The following is a 23,261-nucleotide window of genomic DNA, read 5'->3' on the forward strand; positions in this document are numbered from 1 at the left end:
AAGTACAGTAGGCTATGTCTACTTGACCAGTTGTCTGAGGTTGTGAGAGTTAGATTTCATTGATTAAACTCACTTTATATTGTTTACTGCTGATTGTTATTGTATTATATTGTTTACTGTTTATTGTTGTTGCACTTCAAGTGTAAGATAAATCTGTTGCTGGTGAGGTGCAATAAATATTACAAGGTTCTAAAACACAACTACCTGTCTGTTCTTCTCTAGTCAACTGACTCGAATACTGCCCAGAAAATGTCAAATTCTTTGACATACAACAACTTCTTTTTGAAGTAATGTAAATAATTACTTTCCCTGGTAACTAGTTACTTTTACTATAGAGTAATTCAATTACTTACTCAGTTAATTTTTGGAAGAAGTAGTGAGTAACTATAACTAATTACTTTTTTAAAGTAACGTGCTCAACACTGATTATCTCGGAATATCATCAATATTCTATTGTAGTCTTTCGTGCATATATGTAATTGCTTACAGAGTTTATTGGTCAAAAGCGAGGGCGTCGTTTTGATCTCAGCTTTGGTAGGGAGATATGGCATAACCTGCATGTACCGTAATTTCTGGACTACTGGGCGCCCCTGATTACAAGCGTCACCCATTACATTTTTAAAGGAAAAAACATTTTGTACATACATAAGCCTCTCCTGCCTATAAGCCGCGTGTGCCCACTTAGTAAAATGAGACATTGACAAAGAAATACAGTTTTCAAACGTTTAATAACACACCTTAACTTTTCGTTCCAAACAGCGCCGGCAAACACGGCAGTTATATAGCAGCGGCACGGAAGTTGCATCAGCATGGTGTTGCAGCACTAATTGTGCTGGTTAATAAAAACATAAAAGTCTTTGTTAGCAATCTTCATCTTCCTGTGCATTCAAACCATGAAAGTCTTCACCCTCAGTGTCGGATATGAAGACGCTCAGATGCACTTCGCCACGCACGCACCTACTCAGTCCGTCCTTCGCGTCGCCTTCAATGTCTCCCATAATGAGGCATATTCACTCCCAGCCTGTGCCGTCCTCCTCCCAGCAGACTGGCCCCTCAAAGCCCACTTGTGATGGCGGACTCTTTCACAGCGCTTCACGATGCTAGGCTCCCCCAAAGCTGCTCTTCGCATTCGGCGAGTCTTGGCCAACGATCTCTCGCCACTCGTCATCAAAGTGTCCCATACAACTCGGATCGCCAATTTAATTTCTTCTAGCATTTTCCATGATGCAGGTCTGCCAATTCTACTCATGCTCAAAGACGAGGGTTCGCCACCTCTATTCATGCACAATGTACAAAGTTAAACTACCGGTAGTAGTGCAAACTAGTGTTGTATCGGTCGCGAACGATTCGTTCTTTTTGAACGAATTGTTTGGGTGACCGAGACCGAACTAATCACCATCTGCACTGATTCGTTCTATGAAGTTGGTGCTTGTTCACTGCGTGGGAGGGCGTTGAGCAAGCGGCAGCGTCTTCTGACATTGCACACGACCAATCAGACGCCAGCCTCATCGCGGGCAGGGGAGGGACCGGAAACAGAATCAGGGCATATGTCACTCACTTCCACGTGTGGCCAATAAGCAGCCAGCGTGCAGGCAGGGGGGCAAGGCTGAGTTTTGTCACTTCCCGTTCAGTGACTCGGTCCTCCGGCTCCTGACGTAGCTTGCTGCTAACTTGACTTTCCAGTAATGACTATGCAGTGAACGAATCAAAAAATGAAAGGAAAGGACTTTGTCACATATTTGTTAACGTGGAGCCAAATGCAGCTCAAAAAGACAAAAACACCACACAAATCTAGCGAGCATGGTTTAGTGTACTACTTTTCTCAACAGAATCGGGACTACCTATTACTACATACTATCAAATTTACAGTAATTTAAAACACGGGTAGCTACGAGGCAAGCAAAAGCTGAGCTGCGGTCGCGTGACGGCAATGAAGGGGGCAAAGAACTGTCACTATATGGAGGCTTCATGGCAGCGATATTTACCTCATATGTGCACAGAAAAAAAGAATATATAGTATGATCACCATAATACTGATTTGTAATGAAACGGTATATACATGTCCATTTTTTCCAAGTGTTTTTTTTTTTTTCGTGTCAGGTGTTGGTTGTTTTGACAAATTATGTCAATCCGTCCATCATGTGCTACTCAAGCGCCCCAAAACAACGCACATGGACACGGGAGATGTCGCAATATGTCTACATTTTTCTTATCAGACTAATGAGAGTAGAAAGGCGATATTGTAAAGAGCAAACAATTATTTCTCGTCAGCATTTGACGATCTGAGATGCGGGGACGACAGGGGAGCTGACCGGATTATTTTATTTATTAATACCAGTGCAAAAATTCAATACGATCACCATAATACTGATTTGCAATGAAACTGTATATACATCTCAATTTTTTCCGAGTGTTTTATTTTTTTTTTCGTGTCAGAGCGTGTCGGTTGGTTTGACAAATTATGTCAATCCGTCCATCATGCGCTACTCAAGCGCCCCAAAACAACGCACGCGGACACGGGAGATGTCGCAATATGTCTACATTTTTCTTAACAGTCTAATGAGGGTAGAAAGGCGACATCGTAAAGAGCAAGCAATCATTTCTCGTCAGCATTTGACGATCTGAGATGCGGGGACAACAGGGGAGTTGACCGGATTATTTTATTTATTAATACCAGTGCAAAAATTCAATACGATCATCTTAATACTGATTAAGTATTGTCTTTATTTCAGAGCAGCACATTCGACAACTAGCTATTTACACTTATAGTTTTAACAATAGTGACTAAAAATAATAGTGATGAGCATAAAAACAAAAATACAACAGAGCGAGAGGTAAATATGATGTGTTGGTCGTTCCATATTTAGAAATTAAAATTTTGATTTATTTTTATTTTCGTGACAGCAAGCATGCTGCGTTGGCTGGTAGCAGCAGCATTGTAAATGTGATCTAGAACATGCTAAAGAAAGTCCGTGCGCCCCCGACCCCAACCCCCCGCTCCCCCCACAAAAGGAAAATGTTTAACCGTGTCCTCAATCGAAATGCAAGCACGAGCCATGACTTTGAGCCCATAGAACTAGGACAGACGACGCGGAAGTTCTCCCTCGCTTTTGCAGCAGCGGGAGGGAGGGAGACGAGGCTGTCTGTGAAAGCAGAATGATATTGCCTGTCACTCATTACTGAAACTACGACGAGCGGTCAATGAGGAGCCTGTGTGCAAGAGAGAGGGAGGGACCAAGAATGTCACTTCCCGTTCAGTTATACTGCGAAGCGGTCTTTGGTGATTCGTTCGGCAACGTCACTTCCCGTTCACTAACCGAACGATTCATTTGGGCGGGGAGGGAGATGAGGGAGGCGAACGATTCGTTGAACGATTCGTTTGAACGAATCTTTTTACTGAACGATCCGGAATGGATTCGTTTACTCAAGTGAACGACAGATCCCGTCACTAGTGCAAACTAGCGTCTTCCTCGACACATATATTCCACGTGTCTCACTCCCACATTCCATGCTCGAGCGCCCCTGACGGCCGTCAGAAAAATACACAAATTGGCCGCATCATTGCACACGCCGCAGGACCCAAAATGAGAGAAAAAAGTAGCGGCTTGTGGTCCGAAAATTTTTGCTGGGGACTGGACATTCATAATGATCAATGCAAAATAAATCTTCATTGCTTACACCGTTCAATTCAAACCTTTCTTTTCAAAAACTGCCAAAGAAACATTTAAGAAACTTCCAGAAAAAATGTTCGGATTTAATGAACAAATTTAAATTGCATTATTTGAACATCTAGTATTATATTGTCATACACTATACAATTACAAGCATGTTAATCATATATGAACTATCCAAGAATTAAAAAAAAAAAAAAAAAAAAAAAAAACATTTGTCGTAAGACCACTCAACATCGTCTAAATAAAGAAATTAAATACAACTGAAATAACTTTTGTCAGGGAATAACAAAAATAAATAAAAATGGAGCTGACCTTAAGGTAAAACACTTCTGCTTTTGTCACAAGCACAGCCAAACTCACCAAAAAAATGAAATCTCCTGTGGGCCGCTTTAAGACCACATAAATAAAATATTGAGTAAAATTGGGGAGAAAGGGGTAAACCTCAGTTCACTACATCTCTCCTGGTTAATTTAACGTTAACAGTAGAAAACAAATACAGGAGGATACTTCTCTCTAAGCAGCTTCCTACTCGAGTTTTGCAGGTTAGCAAGTTGACACAGTTTAATGTTACGCTAACTCTGATGCAGGTCGGACTTACAGCAGCAAAATTAGTGGTGTGTTCCCACTTCCACAACACTGACATCTTTTTACATTTCTTACAGTGGCTGCTGCTGGCTGAAAAAAGAATATCCCTAATATCTCCAATATCCAATGTGTGTGTGTGTGTGTGTGTATGTGTATGTGGGTCAAAATATTAGCCAATCAAATGTCCATGTAGGAGTAAATAAAGCAGACAGGCACATTCGGCAAGTGAAATGGGGTAAATGTAAGTCTGACCATAATTTTAAAAAATCACCTAATAATAGTGGGGTCAATTACAACAATTAAAACATATGGGAAGACACTCTAAATGACTTTAATAACTGAAGTCATTGTATAACGCAAATAAGGTTGCTTAAAAGTTGTTGGGGACAATTTGAGCATCCTGAAAAGTTGGTAGTGTTTTGTCCCTACCGTCCCTACGCCCTTGGTCAAAAGGCACTATAAAATGGATATATTTTTAAAAGGTATTACTCGCAGCAACAACTACAGCAACGACGTCGTAGTCAAAATGTTAGATGAACTCGAAGGACATTTGACATACGATCACCGCTGGAGGGGCGTGGTTGTCATGCGCATGCTCAGTAGCGCTTTAGATATCAATTCGACCGGGATACCCATTCGTCAGAACACCGGATCTGTAACACAACAAAATCTAACCAGCAGCAGAATGTGACAATCTCACATTATGACTTTACAACACATTAGAACGATTTTCACCAGTGTCGTTAATAACAGCGTTAGAGTATAATGGCGTTACTAACGGCATTATTTTTTTTCAGTAGTGAGTAATCTAATTAATTACTTGTCTCATCTTTCCAACGCCGTTACCGTTACTGAGGATGTAAAGGCGTGCGTTACTATGCGTTACTACGTTGGTTGAATGACGCGAGAAAAGTCTGAGAGACACGGAGAGAGAAGAGTGGGAGTGGGAAGGAGGGAAGCGAGTTGTAACGCCGTTGCAAACCGATGCTTGGCTAGGTGGCTCCAATAATACCTGATTGACTGTAGCTGATAGTCTACAAACTACGCCCACATTATGCTACGCTAGATATCACATGCATAGAGAAATAGATGCGGAATGATACACTCGTCTCAGGAAGGCTTGGTTGTAGTGAACCTTCCTAGCAAACCAAAGTAACTTTATAGCTAAAATACTCCTAAATCGGCAAAAGGGAACCAATGCAATAACGGGAGCAATTTTAACAACTTTAACGTTTGATTCACAACATTAAATAACTTCCAAACATAGCAACGGTTACTATCTAGTTATCACAATATCCACAATATCCCGGTGTCTAGTTAAGTTTAGGGTAAAGAATTGGGATAGGGTGAATTGTCCCAAAACCCCTTTGAACTTCACATAGTGTAACCTATGTAACATGTAATGAAAAGTAACACCAGTTACTTTGCCAAGTAACTAATTACTCTTACATTCAGGGAACGGAGTTACTAACTCAATTACTTGTTTTATTTCTTACTTACAATTACTTACTAAAAAATAAATCAAATCTAATATGTAGATTAAAGAGGAAAAATGCAAGGACTCTTGTGTAGCTAAAAAAGTAGCGGAGTAAGAGTAGCGTTTCTTCTTCACAAATCTACTCAAATAAAAGCAGGGGTGAAAGTGGAGCAGAACGGTCAGGAACGCAGTTCCGGTATTAGATTCAGGGCTGGAATGCTGTTCCTGTATAAGATTCAGGGCAGGAATGCTGTTCCAGTACACGATGCTTTGATTCCGAACATATGACGGCAACTGTCAAAACGCTATGTAAAAAAAAAAAAATGCTAAGCTGCCACACATGCATTTCATCTCCAAGAAGAAAACAATCTACCAACATCAGTTTTACATACACAAGTGTTAACAACAAGCATAATAAAATGCTTGTGTAGCGTAGTCTGTTTCCACCAATATTTATTATTTATTTTATTCCACGGACGGCATGGAGGTTTCCTCAGCTGCTGAAATTATCTCAGTCTGACGATGAAGAGACATGTCAATGTGCAAAGCAAAACGCCTGGACTCATTTATCCGTTCAATTGGCTGACATCCTGACATGTGATCAGCAGAGATAATTAACTCTGATTGGTTGAAATGTGCATGTTTTCTGGAACAGCAAAAAAAAACAAAAAAACATAAAATGGATCAAATTTTTAAGAGCAACGAGAAAGTTGAGGAGGCTTATTTATCATATTTAGTTTTATTTGCCCTGATGGGGAGGTTCAGAACATCTTAGCTGTCAATGTAAACTTATACTTAAACACTTATATTTGTTCATATACAGTATGTTAGGCTACTTATGATTTGAAGAAAAATATATAATATAATAATATAAGTAATTTGTACTTATTTTTCTGAATGTATGTTACTTATATCTTTATTGTTAAAAAAGGGAAATGTTTACATAAACTTTTAATATAAAAATTATAATATAATAATAATAATATAAAAATTTTAATATACATCCTATGTTCTTAAGTAGTTAAAATTGAGATTTGGCATTTAGCATGTGAGGAAATGAGGGAAAGTAAAAATTAGGAGATGGAGGTTGGGGTTATTGCTGTTTTTGTTAACTTTTTTCTGGAAATCATTGAAGAAAATGCAATTTTGAATAAAAATCAGTATGAAAGAAATAACTGTGCTGAAACAGTTTTCTTTACATTTCAGTAGTTAAGAAGTTTGACCCTTTGACATGCTCATTCATTTCTCCGGGGAGAGTTGGGACGGGGCCATACAGTCCTGGCCTGGCTCCCCCCTGTTTTTAATGCATCACACACCAAGGTTGTGGGATGGTTGGGACCTGGTGGGGGGGGCTCACGGTTACCTCCCCACGGCAGGCCCTACCATCCCTGCACCTTTTTTTTAACACACCACACACATCATACGCCACAGGAGAGCTCTGGCAAAGGGCGGTGGGATGGGCAGCTGGGGTGAATTTCCATGCTGCGGTCCCACTGCCCCAAGCCAAGATCTCCTATTTTAATGCATACATTGCACTACCCTCCCCTCACAATCCCATCACGGTGCTGGGTTATGGCTGCCAGCAGGGAACCTGGCAGCCACAGTAATAGGGTGGTTGGTGGGTCCCACACGTTTTTCTATGGCATGGCTCCCGGGGCGTGGCCTCCTCTCTGCCTGGGCTGCCGGCCGCGGGAGTGGGGGGAGGTCGGGGCTCCGGTCTCGCGTCGCCCCACGACGGCTCCTCGGCGTTCTCCTGCCTCCTGACGCGGATCGCTGGCTGGGCGGCGGTGTATTAGCTGGATGTTGCCGGCTACGGCGGGGGACCCTGCCCTGCCCTGGGCTTGGTGGGCCGCTGGGGGCCCCGTGGCGTGCCGTGTCGGCTGCGGCTCGTGGCCCGGGTGAGTGGACGGGGTTGGGGACGTGCGTGGGGTTGGTGGTGCGTCCCCTCTTGCCATCCCCGAAGGCCGGTAGATGGGCGCGCGGGTGGCCTGGGGCACCGCCCTGGATTCCGGGGGTGGGACGAGGGCTCCTTTGCTGGGCTGCGGGAGGAGGGATGGGCTGCGCTGCCCCCCCCCTGGCCCGCCCTCCCTCCACGTGCTGGCTGGGTGGGGGCCGTGGCCCTGTGTCGGCGCCCGCGTGGCGTGTCCGCTCGTCTGCGTGGCTGCTGCGCGCCCGGCAGGGCATGCGTGCGGCTGGATGTTATTGGGTGCGCTCGGGCGGGGGGTCCCGGTGATTGGCGAAACCATTAGAATATCTCTCTCTTAATCAAACCACTCCCACTGGATTCACATACCTTGATAAACCCCGCACTGTTGGCAGAGGAGGTGGCATTGCTATTATTTACAGGAAAACTATCAAGACAACTGCCATCTCAATTCCGTCCGTCCCTTCATTTGAACACCTTGTCTTTAAACTCTCCGGCCCTTGCCCTCTGGTTACTGCTATTATTTACCGCCCCCCCAAACCGCACCCTTCTCTTATTTCTGACCTGACTGACATGCTAACCCAGTTATTTGCCATTTCTCCATCAATTCTCCTCCTGGGTGATTTTAATCTGCATATTGACGACTCTAGCAATAAATTGGCCACTGAATTCCTAGAACTGCTACAATGTCTAGATTTCACCCAGCATATTAACTTTCCCACACACAGTCAGGGTCACATCTTGGACCTCGTCTGCTCCTCCAACCTAAATATCCAGCAGATAAACAGCTACAACCTTCATATCTCTGATCATCTGGCAATAACCATGGACATTAACATTCCTATCCCCAGAATCAAACAAACCCGTACCATAACCTTCAGAACTCTTAAATCCATTTCTCCCACAGCCTTATCAGCCTCGCTCACCGGGTATCTGTCTACTTCACCTGCCCCGCCATCAAAGGACCCCACTGTCCTGGTAAATTACTACAACACCATACTCTCTTCCTGCTTAAATCAGCACGCACCTCTCAAAACGAAAACAGTTTCTTTTACACACTCTGCCCCATGGTACACGCCCATACTCCGCTCAATGAAAACCCGGAAAAGACAACTTGAAAGACTCCATAAGAAAACCGGCCTAACAGTTCATCTAATAGCATATAAGGAACATCTACAGCAATATAAAGAAGCAATCAACACCGCCCGGACCACCCACTATGCCAACATTATCCGCTCCGTCTCCAACAATTCCAAGGCTCTTTTTTCCACCATAAACTATTTGCTCAAACCCCATGACAACTCGTCAGCTTCATTCACTCCAGAAAAGTGTCAATTATTTCTTTCATTTTTCCAAACAAAAATAGACAACATCTACAGAAACCTAAATACCTCCAGGATCTGTCCCATTGCTTTACGTACCCCTCCATCCTTCCTTCCATCTGCCTCTATGCTCACTCCGATCAAGAAACTCACTCAACTTTCTCCAATATCAACCACTCAACTTGCCACCATAATGTCTGGAATTAAAACTACCACCTGCACCCTAGATCCCATTCCCTCTGTTCTAATAAAAGACTGTCTCCCTGTAATCTCCTCACTTATCACTGACATCATTAACACCTCCCTCCACTCTGGCTCTGTCCCCCAAACTCTCAAAATGGCTGCCATCACTCCCATCTTAAAGAAATCTGGCCTAGACCCCGATATACCAAGCAATTACCGCCCCATCTCCAATCTCCCTTTTCTGTCAAAAATCCTGGAAAGGGCCGTGGCCTCTCAACTCAAAACCCACCTCACCAATAATAACCTGTTTGAACTCTTTCAATCTGGCTTCCGATCACAGCACAGCACCGAAACAGCCCTTCTCAAAATAACCAACGATATTCTTCTCTCCTTGGATTCCGGACAACTCACCATCCTCATCCTTCTGGACCTCACTGCTGCCTTCGACACAATCAACCACACCATCCTGCTCTCCAGATTAGAATCTTTACACATCACTGGTACCGCACTTTCCTGGTTTCGCTCCTACCTCACTGACCGACAACAATTCATCGCCATCAATCATTGCACATCCCCTCCTGCTCCCCTACCACAAGGTGTCCCCCAAGGTTCAGTTCTAGGTCCCCTCCTCTTCATTCTCTACATCCTCCCCCTTGGTCAGATCATCCGCAAACATGGACTCCAATTTCACTGCTACGCTGACGACATCCAAATTTACATAACCACACAACAAATCTCGCACAGCACCCAATCCACACTTCAAAACTGCCTCAGTGAAATTAATTCCTGGATGCAAGAAAACTATCTTCAACTCAACAGTAACAAATCAGACATAATCATCTTCGACCCTGCAGCCCACATCATAGACAGTCAATTCTCCCTCACCCTCAACAACTGCACCCTGCCTTTCTCAACACATTCCCGCAACCTTGGTATCATTTTTGACAATAAACTCAGATTCGACCACCACGTCAACCATATCACCAGAACTGCCTTCTTCCACCTCAAGAACATAGCCCGTCTTCGCCCCTCCCTCACCTTCTCTACTGCTGAAACCCTCATCCATGCCTTCATAACCTCCAGACTTGACTACTGCAACAGCATTCTCTTCGGTTCTCCATCCAAACTCATCAAAAAACTACAATATATCCAAAACTCTGCTGCACGCCTTCTCACCCAGACCCCCTATAGGAACCACATTACCCCCGTCCTCCACAAACTGCACTGGCTTCCTATTTCATACAGAATTCAGTTCAAAATCATCCTTCTCACTTACAAAGCACTCAATAACTTGGCCCCGCCCTACCTCACAGACCTTCTCTGTCCCCACACCCCTTCCCGTCACCTCCGCTCTTCTAACAGAAACATCCTCGCACCGCCCAAACAAAGAACACACCGAACTAGGGGGGACAGAGCCTTCTCCGCTGCCGCCCCCTCCCTTTGGAACTCACTCCCAAAACCCATTCGTTCATGTTCAGACCTTCCCACATTCAAAAAACTGTTAAAAACTCACCTTTTTAAACTAGCTTTTAACTTGTAATTATTTTCTTGTTTTGTTCTGTCCACGTTGTTTGCTGTTTCTGTTCCTACTGTAAAGCGTCTTTGAGCATTGGTAAAAGCGCTCTACAAATAAAATGTATTATTATTATTATTATTATTGGCGATGGGGCGGCGTAGGGTCGGTCGCCAATGGGCTAACACTCACAAGGCATTCACACGATTACTGGGTTCTAGATCATAGAGATGGTTTGTGTACACTCTACCCCTTTCTATCACTTAGCTTATAGACTCCCCCACCTTCTTCCCCCTCTTTCCCTGGTCAACAGGCCCCCCACATGGTGTCAACCGGAAATACATTTAGCTGACGATAGCACCAACATATTAGTAGTTAGTGTAGCAGAGGTTGCGCTAGACTTTTTCGTTGTCTGTCATTTTGACTGACAGGGTCATAAAAATCCGGTCATAATCTATTTTTACCCGTCACTTAAATTTTTTAAATGATGATAATGACATTGTGGTGACCCTTTGTTTGGCATAATTCACCTTCCGTACTTGTGTGTCTATTTGGCCGAGCGCTTTAGCGGCTACGACACAGTCACGTGACAGAGACACTTAAGAGCCGCGCGCGTTCTGGCTTGAATAGAGAGTTCACAGTAGAGGTTAGATCTTGTGCCCGAACCCGAACCTGACCCGACCCGAATTAAGCATTCACGTTCGGGTCGGGTTGGGCCGCTGTGCCGGACTAATAAATTATATATTTTTTTTTTTAAAAAAGAGAGAGAGAGCAGGCTGTCTGTATTGCGCTTTAGCTTGTGCACGCACGCACATGAACGCTGTGGTGCCGCCCGCTTTTTCTTCTTGTCCTCTCGCTGAAGCACTTGCGCACGGCCGAGGCACCACCCTCTTTTTCATTTTCTACTGTTCTGGCGCCTTGCGCGTGTACACAGCTCCTCATCCTCGTGGTACTTCTTTTTCAATATGGAGCAGCGAGAAGTTAAAAACAAACTGAAGACGGGGGAATGGAAGAGGCAAGAATGCACCGGTAGGAGTGAGGTGTGGAAAGAATTTCAATTGATCGTGGAAGATGCAACAAAAAACTGTGTCGGCTTTGTCGAATGCTACAAATATATACCTAAAACTTTCCAAGTTGGCAAGAAAAAGTGTTGTTCATCCCTGCAAGCAGCAGCCGCAGCAGCTGCGAGAGAGTTTTCAGAGCTGCAGGCCGCACAATAGATCAGCGGAGAACGTCACTGAAACCTGCCAGTGGACGCAATCTTATTCCTTCACGACGACGACCAAAAAATATAAACACTGTAAGTAAGTCATAATATCCTGCTATTCAAATCGCCATTTTTAGTCCGAGCCGGTCTAGATATTTCCCTTATTTCACAGGAATAAAGAGCAGGACATGAGGCCGCAAGTTGCAGACTGCAGTCAAGGCCAGCCCGCAGTTTAAAAGCTTTTATTTCATTTGTTTTTTGTTTTTTTTATAATTTATATTTGGTATCGTTGTCATTACAATAAAGAATGTTATTTCAAAGCATTTGTAGTTTTTTTTTTTTTTTTTTTTTTTTTTTGCTGCTGTTCCCTCTCCTTGTCAGAGAGGCGCGTCCATGTGAGAACAATATCCCACACACTCAGAAATATATTTGACAAACTTTCCCAGTGTTATTTCGTTGTGTAAATGCTTTTATAATTCTCATAAAAATATGTAGACTATTCATTCATTCATTCATTTTCCATGCCGCTTTTTCCTCACGAGGGTCGCGGAGGTGCTGGAGCCTATCCCAGCTAACTATGGGCAGTAGGCAGGGGACACCCTGAACTGGTTGCCAGCCAATCGCAGGGCACAAGGAGACATACAACCATTCACGCACACACTCATACCTACGGACAATTTTTTTTAGAGTGTTCAATCAGCCTACCATGCATGTTTTTGGGATGTGGGAGGAAACCGGAGTTCCCGGAGGAAACCCACGCAGGCACGGGGAGAACGTGCAAACTCCACACAGGAAGGCCGAAGCCCGGGATTGAACCCTTGATCTTAGAACTGTGAGGCAGACGTGCTAACCACTCAGCCACCGTGCCGCCATATGTAGACTATTTAGATATTAAGTAAACTTGCATTTTTTTTCCTGACAACTGTGAATTCGTTACGAAAGACTCTTATTTATGCACACAAAGGCAACACAAATGTGATCCTTTTGAATCTTCTCCTCTGTGTGTCTGCAAAACCGCATTTTTTTATATTAAACTTTCCCAGCGTTATTTCGTTGTGGAAATGTTTTTATAATGATATAAAAATATGTAGACTATTTAAACATTAAGAAAACTTGCGTTTTTTCTGCCAACTCGAAGAAATGAAAATAAATTGCTGCGTTTTTTTTTCGCGTCACTCCAACAAATTAAAAAAAAAAAAAATTGGATTTTTCGGGTTCGGGCCTCTAAATCTAGTTATTTGATCGGGTTTGGGCCGGGTCGGGTCGGGCTGGATTTTTAAGGCCCAAACTAGGCTCTAGTTCACAGAGAGCAGCAGAGCTACAGCGGCTGGACACAGAAAATTCGAGCTAACAAGACTCTTAACATTGCATACCGCTTCAACATATTCAATAGTATTTAGTTTTCATTCATTTTAAATTAATATTCTGTCCGAACAAGCTTAACAGAGAATCCACACTGTGCCATCACACATCAAGCAGATGAATATGTAACTTTTTCTCCGCAGTGACAAAAACAGCTGATTGTGGCCCCAGTAGGTAGGTAGCCTACCATATGTCGCATATGGAACAATGAAATTAACAGTTCACCTGCTGTGGCCTGAACGTAGTTTCACACCTTCCTCCTGGTGCGCATGGACTTGAATTGCGTGTCCGCTTGTGCATTCCCTGTTTTTTCACCTCTTTTATCAACACCATCGTCGTTTTGGGGCTTTTTGAAGAAACTTCGGACACTCAGTTGCTCAGTTGTCATTTTTCAGAGTAAGGCCAACGGCGTCATGCATCAAGAGAGACAATAGCTAATTAATATGCTCACTTGCCACCCTGTGGTCTGGGGTGTGAATTGCAACCTGTCAAAATGACGGATGGACTTCAGTTTTTTCCGTCACTGTTTTAAAAAATCGGTCAACGACGGAAAATATTCGGTTAACGCGACCCCTGTAGTGTAGTTAGGCGTTCAGTGTATATCTTGTTGTTGTTTGTGTTTCTTCTCTTGTTTTTCTTTTCTTCTGTTCCCCCATAACCCCTTCCTGTTCGCTGTTTTGTCATAATAAATGAGGTATGTTGAATGATCACAAATGGAGTATGTCAGACTCTCAATGTGAAACATTAAAACTGTTCAGACTACCCGGGCACTTAGACTTCCCTTCTCCGTGTCAAACAGCTGAACAGGACAGGTTTTTAAAAAAAAAAAAAAAAAGAAGTTTGACCCCACCCCAAAAAAAAACAAATAGAATTTCTGGCTCCATGGCGACCTTCACTTTGGGGAGTTGTGGCAAGAAATTGTAGCCACTTTCACCCCTGAGTAAAAGTATGGCGTGCTTAGAAGTACAATTTTCTCAAAAAGCTATTGAAGTAAATATAGCGGAGTAAATGTAACGTGCTACTACTCACTTCTGGTATATGTCACTCAAAAACTCTCTAAATATGTACATTTGCATATTTCATATAACAAAAAGGAACACTTCTTTCCTCCTCCTTACTCTAGGACTTCCTCTTCTTGAAAGCGACTTCTGCAGCCACTTTGAGCTGTTTGGGAGAGTGCTTCACTTTGCTACATAATAATGTTCGGGCCCACAACCAGAACCAGAACCATTCAATGAGTTTGAGCGAGACAGCTTCTGCAGAGAAAGTCAAGTCCTGGAAGCAGCGCTGCAGCGTGAACCAGGTGGAACCCTGTAGCCTCAAGTCAAGTAGTCAAAGCTTCATTGGTGAGATCCAAAGTCCTGCAGGTAAGATGATGCAGCTGCAAGTAAGATGAATGAATGATGATCGTCAGACTCTGTGTGTCTTAAAGTGCGTATGACAGCAAAAAGCATGTTTATTTCATATTTTCCGTGGTATTTTATGCTCCTGAATGAAATGGACCACTTGGATGTTTGTGGAAGCGATCGATATATTTATTCAGTTTTTTTAAATGATAAAAATGTTAAAAATCTCAGAGTGATATTTGATAGCAGGCTCAACTTTGAAAAACAGATTTGTTCTGTTGTAAGAGCAAGTTTTTTCCAGGTCCGTCTCTTGGCCAAAGTGAAGCCTTTTCTTAGTCGCCACGACCTTGAAAAAGCAATTCACGCTTTTATAAGCTCAAGGCTGAACTACTGCAACGCATTTTATGTTGGTCTCCCCAAGTCCTCAATTTCTCGTCTCCAACTTGTTCAAAATGCTGCTGCTCGATTTTTAACAGATACATCTAGACGTGAACATATTACCCCCGTGCTATCATCGCTCCACTGGCTTCCAGTCCATTTTAGAATTGATTTCAAACTTTTACTGTTTGTTTTTTATTCTATTAATGGCCAGGCTCCTTCTTACCTATCGGAAATTTTAACCATGAGTAATTCTGAGTGGACTCTTTGTTCTACCGGTCAACTTCATTTGCACGTTGTTCCGAGGTCCAAACTCAAACAGCGGGGAGACCGATCTTTTGTGGTTGCTGCCCCCAGGTTGTGGAAGTCTTCCCCCTGAAATCCGCACCACGACGAATTTAGGCCTTTTTAAATCTCTGTTAAAGACACACCTTTTACACTTGCCTTTCCCTTCAGATTAGTGTAGCCTGGTTTTATTTCTTAAAGGTTTTTAATGTTTAATCTTTTCTTTTAATCTTATCTTTTTTATTGTTTTATTTGCTGTCTGACTTTTATCGTGATGTGTTGTTTTGTTTCTTTTCTTTTTATTGTTAATTTCATTGAATAATGAGGGCTGCACCTCTTCGTGCTAAGCAGGTCATCGTGGAATTCGTGCATGGTGTTCCTTAAAATATTATTTATTTTGTTTCAGTGCTCCTTAAGGCAGGTTGTTCTTTTGTGTGTTCTGATGCGAGTCATTAAAATAAAGAATGTTATTTGAAAGTATTTTAGTTTATTTTTGTATATGCTGCTGTTCCTCTCCTTGTCAGAGAGGCGCGTACTGAGCACAATATCCCACACAGAAATATATTTAGCAAACCTTTCCAGCGTTATTTCGTTGTGTAAATGCATTTATAATGATCATAAAAATATGTAGACTATTTAAACATTAAGAAAACTCGCGATTTTTCTGTCAACTTGAAATTAAAATAAAGGTCTATTGCATTTTGCCAAGGAAATGACGCATGAACTATCCACCTGATAGAACGGACACACAAATATAAAAGATAGAAATGTTTATTGAATATGCATCTTACAGTCTTATTTAACTGGGAGAATTTGTTACAAAAGGCAGGCTTTATTTTGTTATCATTATGCACATAATCATGGTTACAAATGTGATCACACAAAACGGAACCACGCATCGCATCCCACATTTCCTCCTCCTCCTGAGTCCTCACAAATAAAACGGGCTCGGGCCTACAGATAAAACGTACATTTTCGGGGGGGTTTCAGGCTCGGGCCTACAAATAAAACGTAAAATTTCTGGTGGTGGGGGGGGGGGGTTTGTGCTCAGGCATATAAATAAAAAATAAAGTTTTGGATTTTTTCGGGCTCGGGCCTGCAAGGTAAGTTAATTGCTCGGGCTCGGGCCGGGCTTCAATACACGTGGGCCGGGTTGGGTCGGGCTGGATTATTTAGGCCTGAACTAGGCTCTAATCAGCGGGATAGTCATTTTCAATATACAGCCATTACTGTAGTATGCAGAACGACTGTAGATTCAGTTGATTTTGCGGATTAATTCGTTTATTTTTCGCATCACGCCAGCCAAATGTGCTGGAGAAAAATTTTGCTGCACCAGGAAGAGGCGTATGAGCCTTTTTGGGTTTCTAAAAGTTCCCGTTCACCCCGAGATTGGCGTTAGCAATTCTGACAGCTGTGGGACCATTGGACTTACGCGGAAGTGAGTAAACATTGTGTTTTGTATTATGTCAAATACTTGGATCATGGCACAAGTTTTTAGAAGGAAGTGCCTTGTATTTTGAGGCCGGCGATCGGCGGCTTGTCACCCCCCGGTCCTCTTTGTGTGCCCACCAAGAATGCGCTTTCCACGACACGGCCACAAGCAGCTCTGTGCTCCGATGTCGGCCGTTTTTTTTCCAGCGAGAATGGACTATTTTCTGCGTTTATTCCCAGCGACGAGCACCGCCGGCCCGCCGTTGTTTACGCTCTTTCCTCCGTCGTGGAATCTGGGGCGGGCAGGGAAATTACAAAAGCCGGTGGCATAAAACATATGATTTAATGATCTTAGCCACTGTGCTGCAGCTCAGTTTCAGGGTGTTGGCAATCTTCTTGTGGCCTTGGCCATCTTCATGAAGCGCAACAATACAATACAACAGTCTTTTAAGATCCTCAGAGCGTTCTTTGCCATGTGGTGCCACGTTTGAACTTTCAGTGACCAGTATGAGCGAGTGTGAGAGCTGCACTACAAATTTGAACACACCTGCTCCTTATGCACACCTGGACCTAGTAACACTAACGAGTCATATGACATTTTGGAGGGAAAATGACAAGTAGTACTCAATTTGGACATTTACGGATGTAGTTTCTAAGGGGTCTACTCACTTTTGTTGCCAGGGGTTTAGATATGAATGGCTATATTTTGAGGGGAAAATAGATTAACTGTATTAAGTAAGTTGCACATATTTTTATTATTGTTGTGGCATTCCTTCACAGGCGAGAGAGAATCCTTATTCTATGTTCATCATTCTAGCAACGGTTTCCCACTATTGTTCGTAGTTGCCCATTTTATTTGTCTATTTTGCAGATATTTTCTCTCATGTTATATATTCAATGATTAGATTTAGCCATTGGTTAATGTTAATATTTTGTTTGTTTTTCCAATTCAGCAATATTTTTTTGGGGTTATCGTTAAACTTTCTAGTAGTGGACGGGCTTGATTATTTTATTTGAGATATTCACTGAATTCAGATTACCAAACAGACAAAGATTTGGAGACAATGGAATCCTACATTTCCAAAGGGAAGAGACAACAAGTCGTTTCATTCGTAAGAGTTTAGCTTTTGTATTTTTGGGGCACTGGACACATGTAAATGCAGAGATAGGAAGAACATACCTTCCACAACACAGTGGCAGCATGGCTAAATGAACGCCCGGGACCTGCGACACGAGTGTAGTCTGCAGTCTCGACATATCCCACCTCTGTTAACAGTACCCATGTTATTGCTTTGTCGTGGCACTGTTTTGGTGAACACGACACAAAATTCCCGTGTTCATGTATTTGGACACATTCAATTGCGTTTCCTTCCACTGCCATTAAATCAACAAAATACAAAAATATTTTGGTTGTGTACTACATCGGAAACTTGTTTATACATTAGCTCACAATTACCCATACATAGTGTTGCTGACAACCCACTGGGGGCAAATGAGTGTTTAGTGTCTTGCCCAAAAACACTTTAACAGTAGGCAGTTATAGCCAGGAATTAGAACCCCTGACCCTTCGGTCTCAGAGCAACTCGAGCTACCAACTGTGCCATATATGATTAATAGGCAACATCTAAAACTAGAAATAGACAATAAAACTTTTAAGTTTAAAATGAAATGAAACATACTGCAATGAAGGAACTCAGCTGTGTAAAGTTATGATTTAACCTCAGTGCTGATTGATGCGCAAAGGAAATGAATTTCACACTTCAGGTCCCAGCACCGGTATCCAAGACAATTTTGTGCACTATCAGCTTTCCGGTGATCCTGAACAGGTATATGTGATGGAAAATCACCAAACACTTGTTCTCAATGCGTTAGCTTTAATATTTCAAGTACACTAACAACAGGAATGTCATCTGGATTGTTTTGAAAGATGGCTATTGTTTGTGCTTTAAAACACTCTACTGACACCTACAGGAAAAATACGGTATTTCTCTCATTGTACAGAGTGCTGATGACTCATTTTATTCATATACTGTAAATTAAGTGACCGGGTTGCTAATCCTTGTTCGGCCATCAAATTTTCCAGTTTCTGTTTAGTCTTTGGAGACTGCAGACTGTTAATGAGATTCACACTCAAGATCCTTTAAGTGGTAGACAGCGAAGTGGGATGTGTCAAAAACCTCTAAAAATATGCTGTGATTCACGTCACATGCATGAAATTAGAGCGTTCCCATCTTTGTAATATAACAGGACTGTCAGAATTAATTGCAAAACTATTCTTGCTCGAATTTTTGAAAGTTGCACAAAATAGTGAAACGAGATTTAAGTTTAACACTTATAGTAGTCATTATTTCCAAATTTCTGTCAAATTTTTACTTTTGTTTTTATTTTATTTTTTATTTTTCCCCAAAATGTGGTTGGCCTCCGGTGGTCTTGTCTACCAACAGGCTTTACAAGTTTTCTGGGGGAAACCTTGTACTGACTTCCCACTCTGCAGCGTGTCACTGACATCCATTCGATATGTTGAACTTGACTTTCAGTTCGAAGATGGTACTAGGGTTTACTCAAAAAAAGTCTCCATCTAGTTCAGTCAAATGTGGCACAGTGATTCTTGAAACATACATCTACTAACCACTGTAACATGGTCAACGGTCACTTTGGTACCAAAACCTCAAGCTTGAAAAGCGCCACTTCAGCGCCACTTAGGCTACGTTCCGACTGCATGAATATCTCATTCAAATCGGATTCCTCCTCAAATCTGAATTTTAGGGCTGAATCATAGACTTCATAATGATATTGACGGGACACATTCCCCAGACACTGCGCCACGCCTTCAAGTAGGGGGCCGTTCCACACTTCGCTTCAGTTGGTCGAAGTCGGTCGCAGTTATTCATACACAAGCAGCGTACCAACACCGGATTTAGGTTGAAAAAGTACGAAAGCTATACCGCAAACAAACAAAAAGGATTGTCTCAGGAGTGATTTGTTCGAGGATTTAAGATAATTATTATGTTTTTTGTACCATGCATGTATTTTGAAACGTGAAAAAAAAAATCAATGGGAGAAATTAACTGCTTGGCATTGGCGTCATAATTCTCAATATTTACGTAAAATAAATGCTAACTGCCCGTTTTTTTTGCTTTTACCCAAGAATCGAGACCATTTTACGACCATATCTATAAAGAATTCAGGGATTTACGCATTTATTTGCAAAAATTTTAAACGTAAATAGCTCTTTGTGCTGATAAGGCGACGCTACAGCGGCTTAAAGACTAGCAGCACATTCGACATATTTACTTAAAATTAGGGCTGTCAAACGATTAAAATTTTTAATCGAGTTAATTACAGCTTAAAAATTAATTAATTGTAATTAATCGCAATTAATCGCAATTCAAACAATCTATAAAATATGCCATATTTTTCTGTAAATTATTGTTGGAATGGAAAGATAAGACAAGATGGATATAACCATTCAACATACGGTACATAAGGACTGTATTTGTTTATTATAACAATAAATCAACAAGATGGCATTAACATTATTAACATTTTGTTAAAGTGATCCATGGATAGAAAGACTTGTAGTTCTTAAAAGATGAATATTAGTCCAAGTTATAGAAATGTTATATTAAAACGCCTCTTAATGTTTTCGTTTTAATAAAATTTGTAAAATTTTCAATCAAAAAATAAACTAGTAGCCCTATTCTGTCCTCAATGTGTGTGAGTACACAAATTGACAGATAGACAAAAGTTCCAAAAAGAAATCAGATGGTGTGGCAAAGTTGCATGGGCTTTACTGAAGTCATCTCTTTTTGACAGGAGCACGTTTCTTGTATTTTTGTAAAACTGAAAATAACAAGGCAATGTGTCAATAACTTGCATAAATCACAAAATAACATAAAATGTACACACACGTGTCCATTTGAGCAGTAGCACTAGCCAATTAGCTCACAAGCATCTAACAATGTAACTGCATTTCACCATATATGTGAACAAATTCAAATACACATCATCAATAACTATCTAATGCTCATGAATATAAACAAAGGAGGAATATAACTTACAAGCGATGCATGTATTAGACACAAACAGTGTGATGGGGCTATGAGAACTGCCACTGAATACTGGATGCGGACGTTAGTTGGTCTGAATAGCACTGTCTATTAGTGTGAGTTCGCGTCGACATATAATCACGTCAGAAAAGCGCGCCGAAACCCAAATAATCAGCTGCACTGAATCGCCAGCAGAGGGCGACATTACGCCACATAACATATGCAAGTCACACTCAAGCGCCAGCAGAGGGCGGAAAAACTCCATAAAACACAATTAACAAGTTGGCCTTTCACTGTACTGACATTTAAATCTGTCTGAGCGGGCCTAGTGCGGTAATTGCGTCAAATATTTTAACGTGATTAATTTAAAAAATTAATTAACGCCCGTTAACGCGATCATTTTGACAGCCCTACTTAAAATAAATGCTATCTTCCCGTTTTTTGGTTTTAACCTAGAATTGAGACTGTTTTACATCTATATCTATAAGGAATTCAGGGTTTTAAGCATTTATTCTCAAGAGTTTTTAAAGTAAAAAGCTCTTTGTGGTGTTAGGCAGCGCCACATTGGCTTAAAGACTAGCAGCACATTCGACATATATACTTAAAATAAATGCTAACTGCCCGTTTTTTTTGCTTTTAACCAAGAATCGAGACTGTTTCACGTCCATATCTAAAGAATTCAAGGTTTTAAGCATTTATTCACAAGGATTTTCAACATAAAAAGCTCTTTGTGGTGATAAGGCGGCGCCACAGTGGCTTAAAGACTAGCAGCACGTTCAACATATTTACGTAAAATAAATGCTAACTGCCGTTTTTTTTTTTTTTTTTTTTTGCTTTTAACCAAGAATCGAGACGGTTTTAGGACCATATCTGTAAAGAATTCAGGGATTTAAGCATTCACTCACAAGAATTTTCAACGTAAAAAGCTCATTATAGTGGTAAGGCGGCGCCAGAGTGGCTTAAAGACTAGCAGCACATTCGACATATTTACGTAAAATAAATGCTTACTGCCTGTTTTTTTGTGTGTGTTTTGTGTTTTTGTTTTCGTGTTTGTGTTTCCACTCGGTCAGCATTAACCGAGATAGACCCCCTATTAATCGGCTCCGCGCCCTGTGTCCCGTCAATATATTAAGAAGGCTGACTGTTCACATTATTTTTAGCAAGTGTCCAAATCAGATCTAGGCCTGTTTAGACTGGGCCACATTATGGACACACCTGGCAGGTTGCTGAGGCAACAAAGGTGTCATCCAGCATTGAGTGTTGTCACAGACACTCAAAACCCATCTGAGCTGTTCAGACTGAGAAGCATCTTTTCCATATCTGATATGAAACTACTTCACGTATGTGGAGGTTGGTTGAGTAGCCAAAAATTGTACTCAAATAAGAGTAGCATTACTTCAAAATAATATTACTAAAGTAAAAGTAGTCATCCAAAAAATGTACTCAAGTAAAAAAGTATTTGGTGAAAAGAATACTCAAGTAATGGGTAACATTGTAACTGGTTACATTTTTGTTTGAAATTTTTTTTTTTTAAACGATGCTATTTTTTTTCTCAGCTCAACGTTATCTATATGAACTGTTGTTATAATGATACTGGACAATAACTCATTACATAACCACACTAAGCCGAAGAAATACAAACAAAAAAAATCTTTGAATTCCGGTGAGAGAGAAAAAAATGACGTAAATGAAGCATTATTTGTCCATAGAGCATGAGTGCCCTCTGGTGGTGAACAAAATAGTTCCTAGTTTGAATGGTCATTAGTTCCTTCACAGTTACTATCATGAAATTAAAAGGATCATATCTCGGTCTTCCGTGGTCAGTCGGTGCCAAATAAAAACTGGGAGAGAGGTTAAAATCAGCCCTTTCGAGTCATGTTGAGGGCAGCGCTATATGTCAAAAACTTCATTTTTTTATGGTGCTTTAAAGACGCCAAATGATTGAACAGGCTGGCATGATCATAGAACAAGCTATGCGAGCTTGCGTTTAATTGGTACAATGGAGTCATGTGGTTATTGTTGCGAAATCTCATTGGTGAAATTGGTAGTTATTCTTGACACCGCTGGCAAAAAAAAAAAAAAAAAAAAAAAAATCAAATATGTGGAATAAAGAGGAAAAATGTAACGACTCTTGTGTAGCCCAAAGTAGCGGAGTAAGATTAGCGTTTTTCTTCACAAATCTACTCAAGTAAAAGTAAAAAGTATGGCTTAGTAAAACTACTCTTAGGATTACATTTTTCACAAAAAAAGTTACTCAAGTAAGTGTAACGGAGTACATATAATGCGTTACTACCCACCTCTGCCCGTATGTGGTTTCAATCTGTCTGGCAAAAATCAGATTTCTGTGCTTTGTGACTGTTCAGGCTACAATGGTTTCAATATGGATGGGCTAAAAATCAGATTTTGGCTGCTAGTGTGAATAAGACCTTAGTTCCGAGGCACATTCATTGTATGTCTATGTTGCACCATTTTTTAGAGCAATTTAGTACTTTAAGTTACTAATGAGATCATGTTCTCAAATCCTT

The 23,261-nt window shown here is 41.4% G+C and overlaps 1 protein-coding gene across 1 annotated transcript in view; it reads left to right on the forward strand.

Annotated features, from left to right (window-relative positions):
* Positions 1-23,261, forward strand: part of LOC130914576 (oxysterol-binding protein-related protein 11-like) — a 122,250-nt gene that overhangs the window by 54,231 nt on the left and 44,758 nt on the right. Inside the window, exon 5 of the mRNA XM_057833898.1 lies at positions 14,371-14,614. Within this exon, the coding sequence (XP_057689881.1) occupies positions 14,371-14,614 (244 nt within the window). The remainder of the gene's footprint in view (positions 1-14,370; positions 14,615-23,261) is intronic.

This window comes from Corythoichthys intestinalis, chromosome 4, assembly GCF_030265065.1.
Source record: "Corythoichthys intestinalis isolate RoL2023-P3 chromosome 4, ASM3026506v1, whole genome shotgun sequence".
NCBI classification, from domain to species: Eukaryota; Metazoa; Chordata; class Actinopteri; order Syngnathiformes; family Syngnathidae; genus Corythoichthys; species Corythoichthys intestinalis.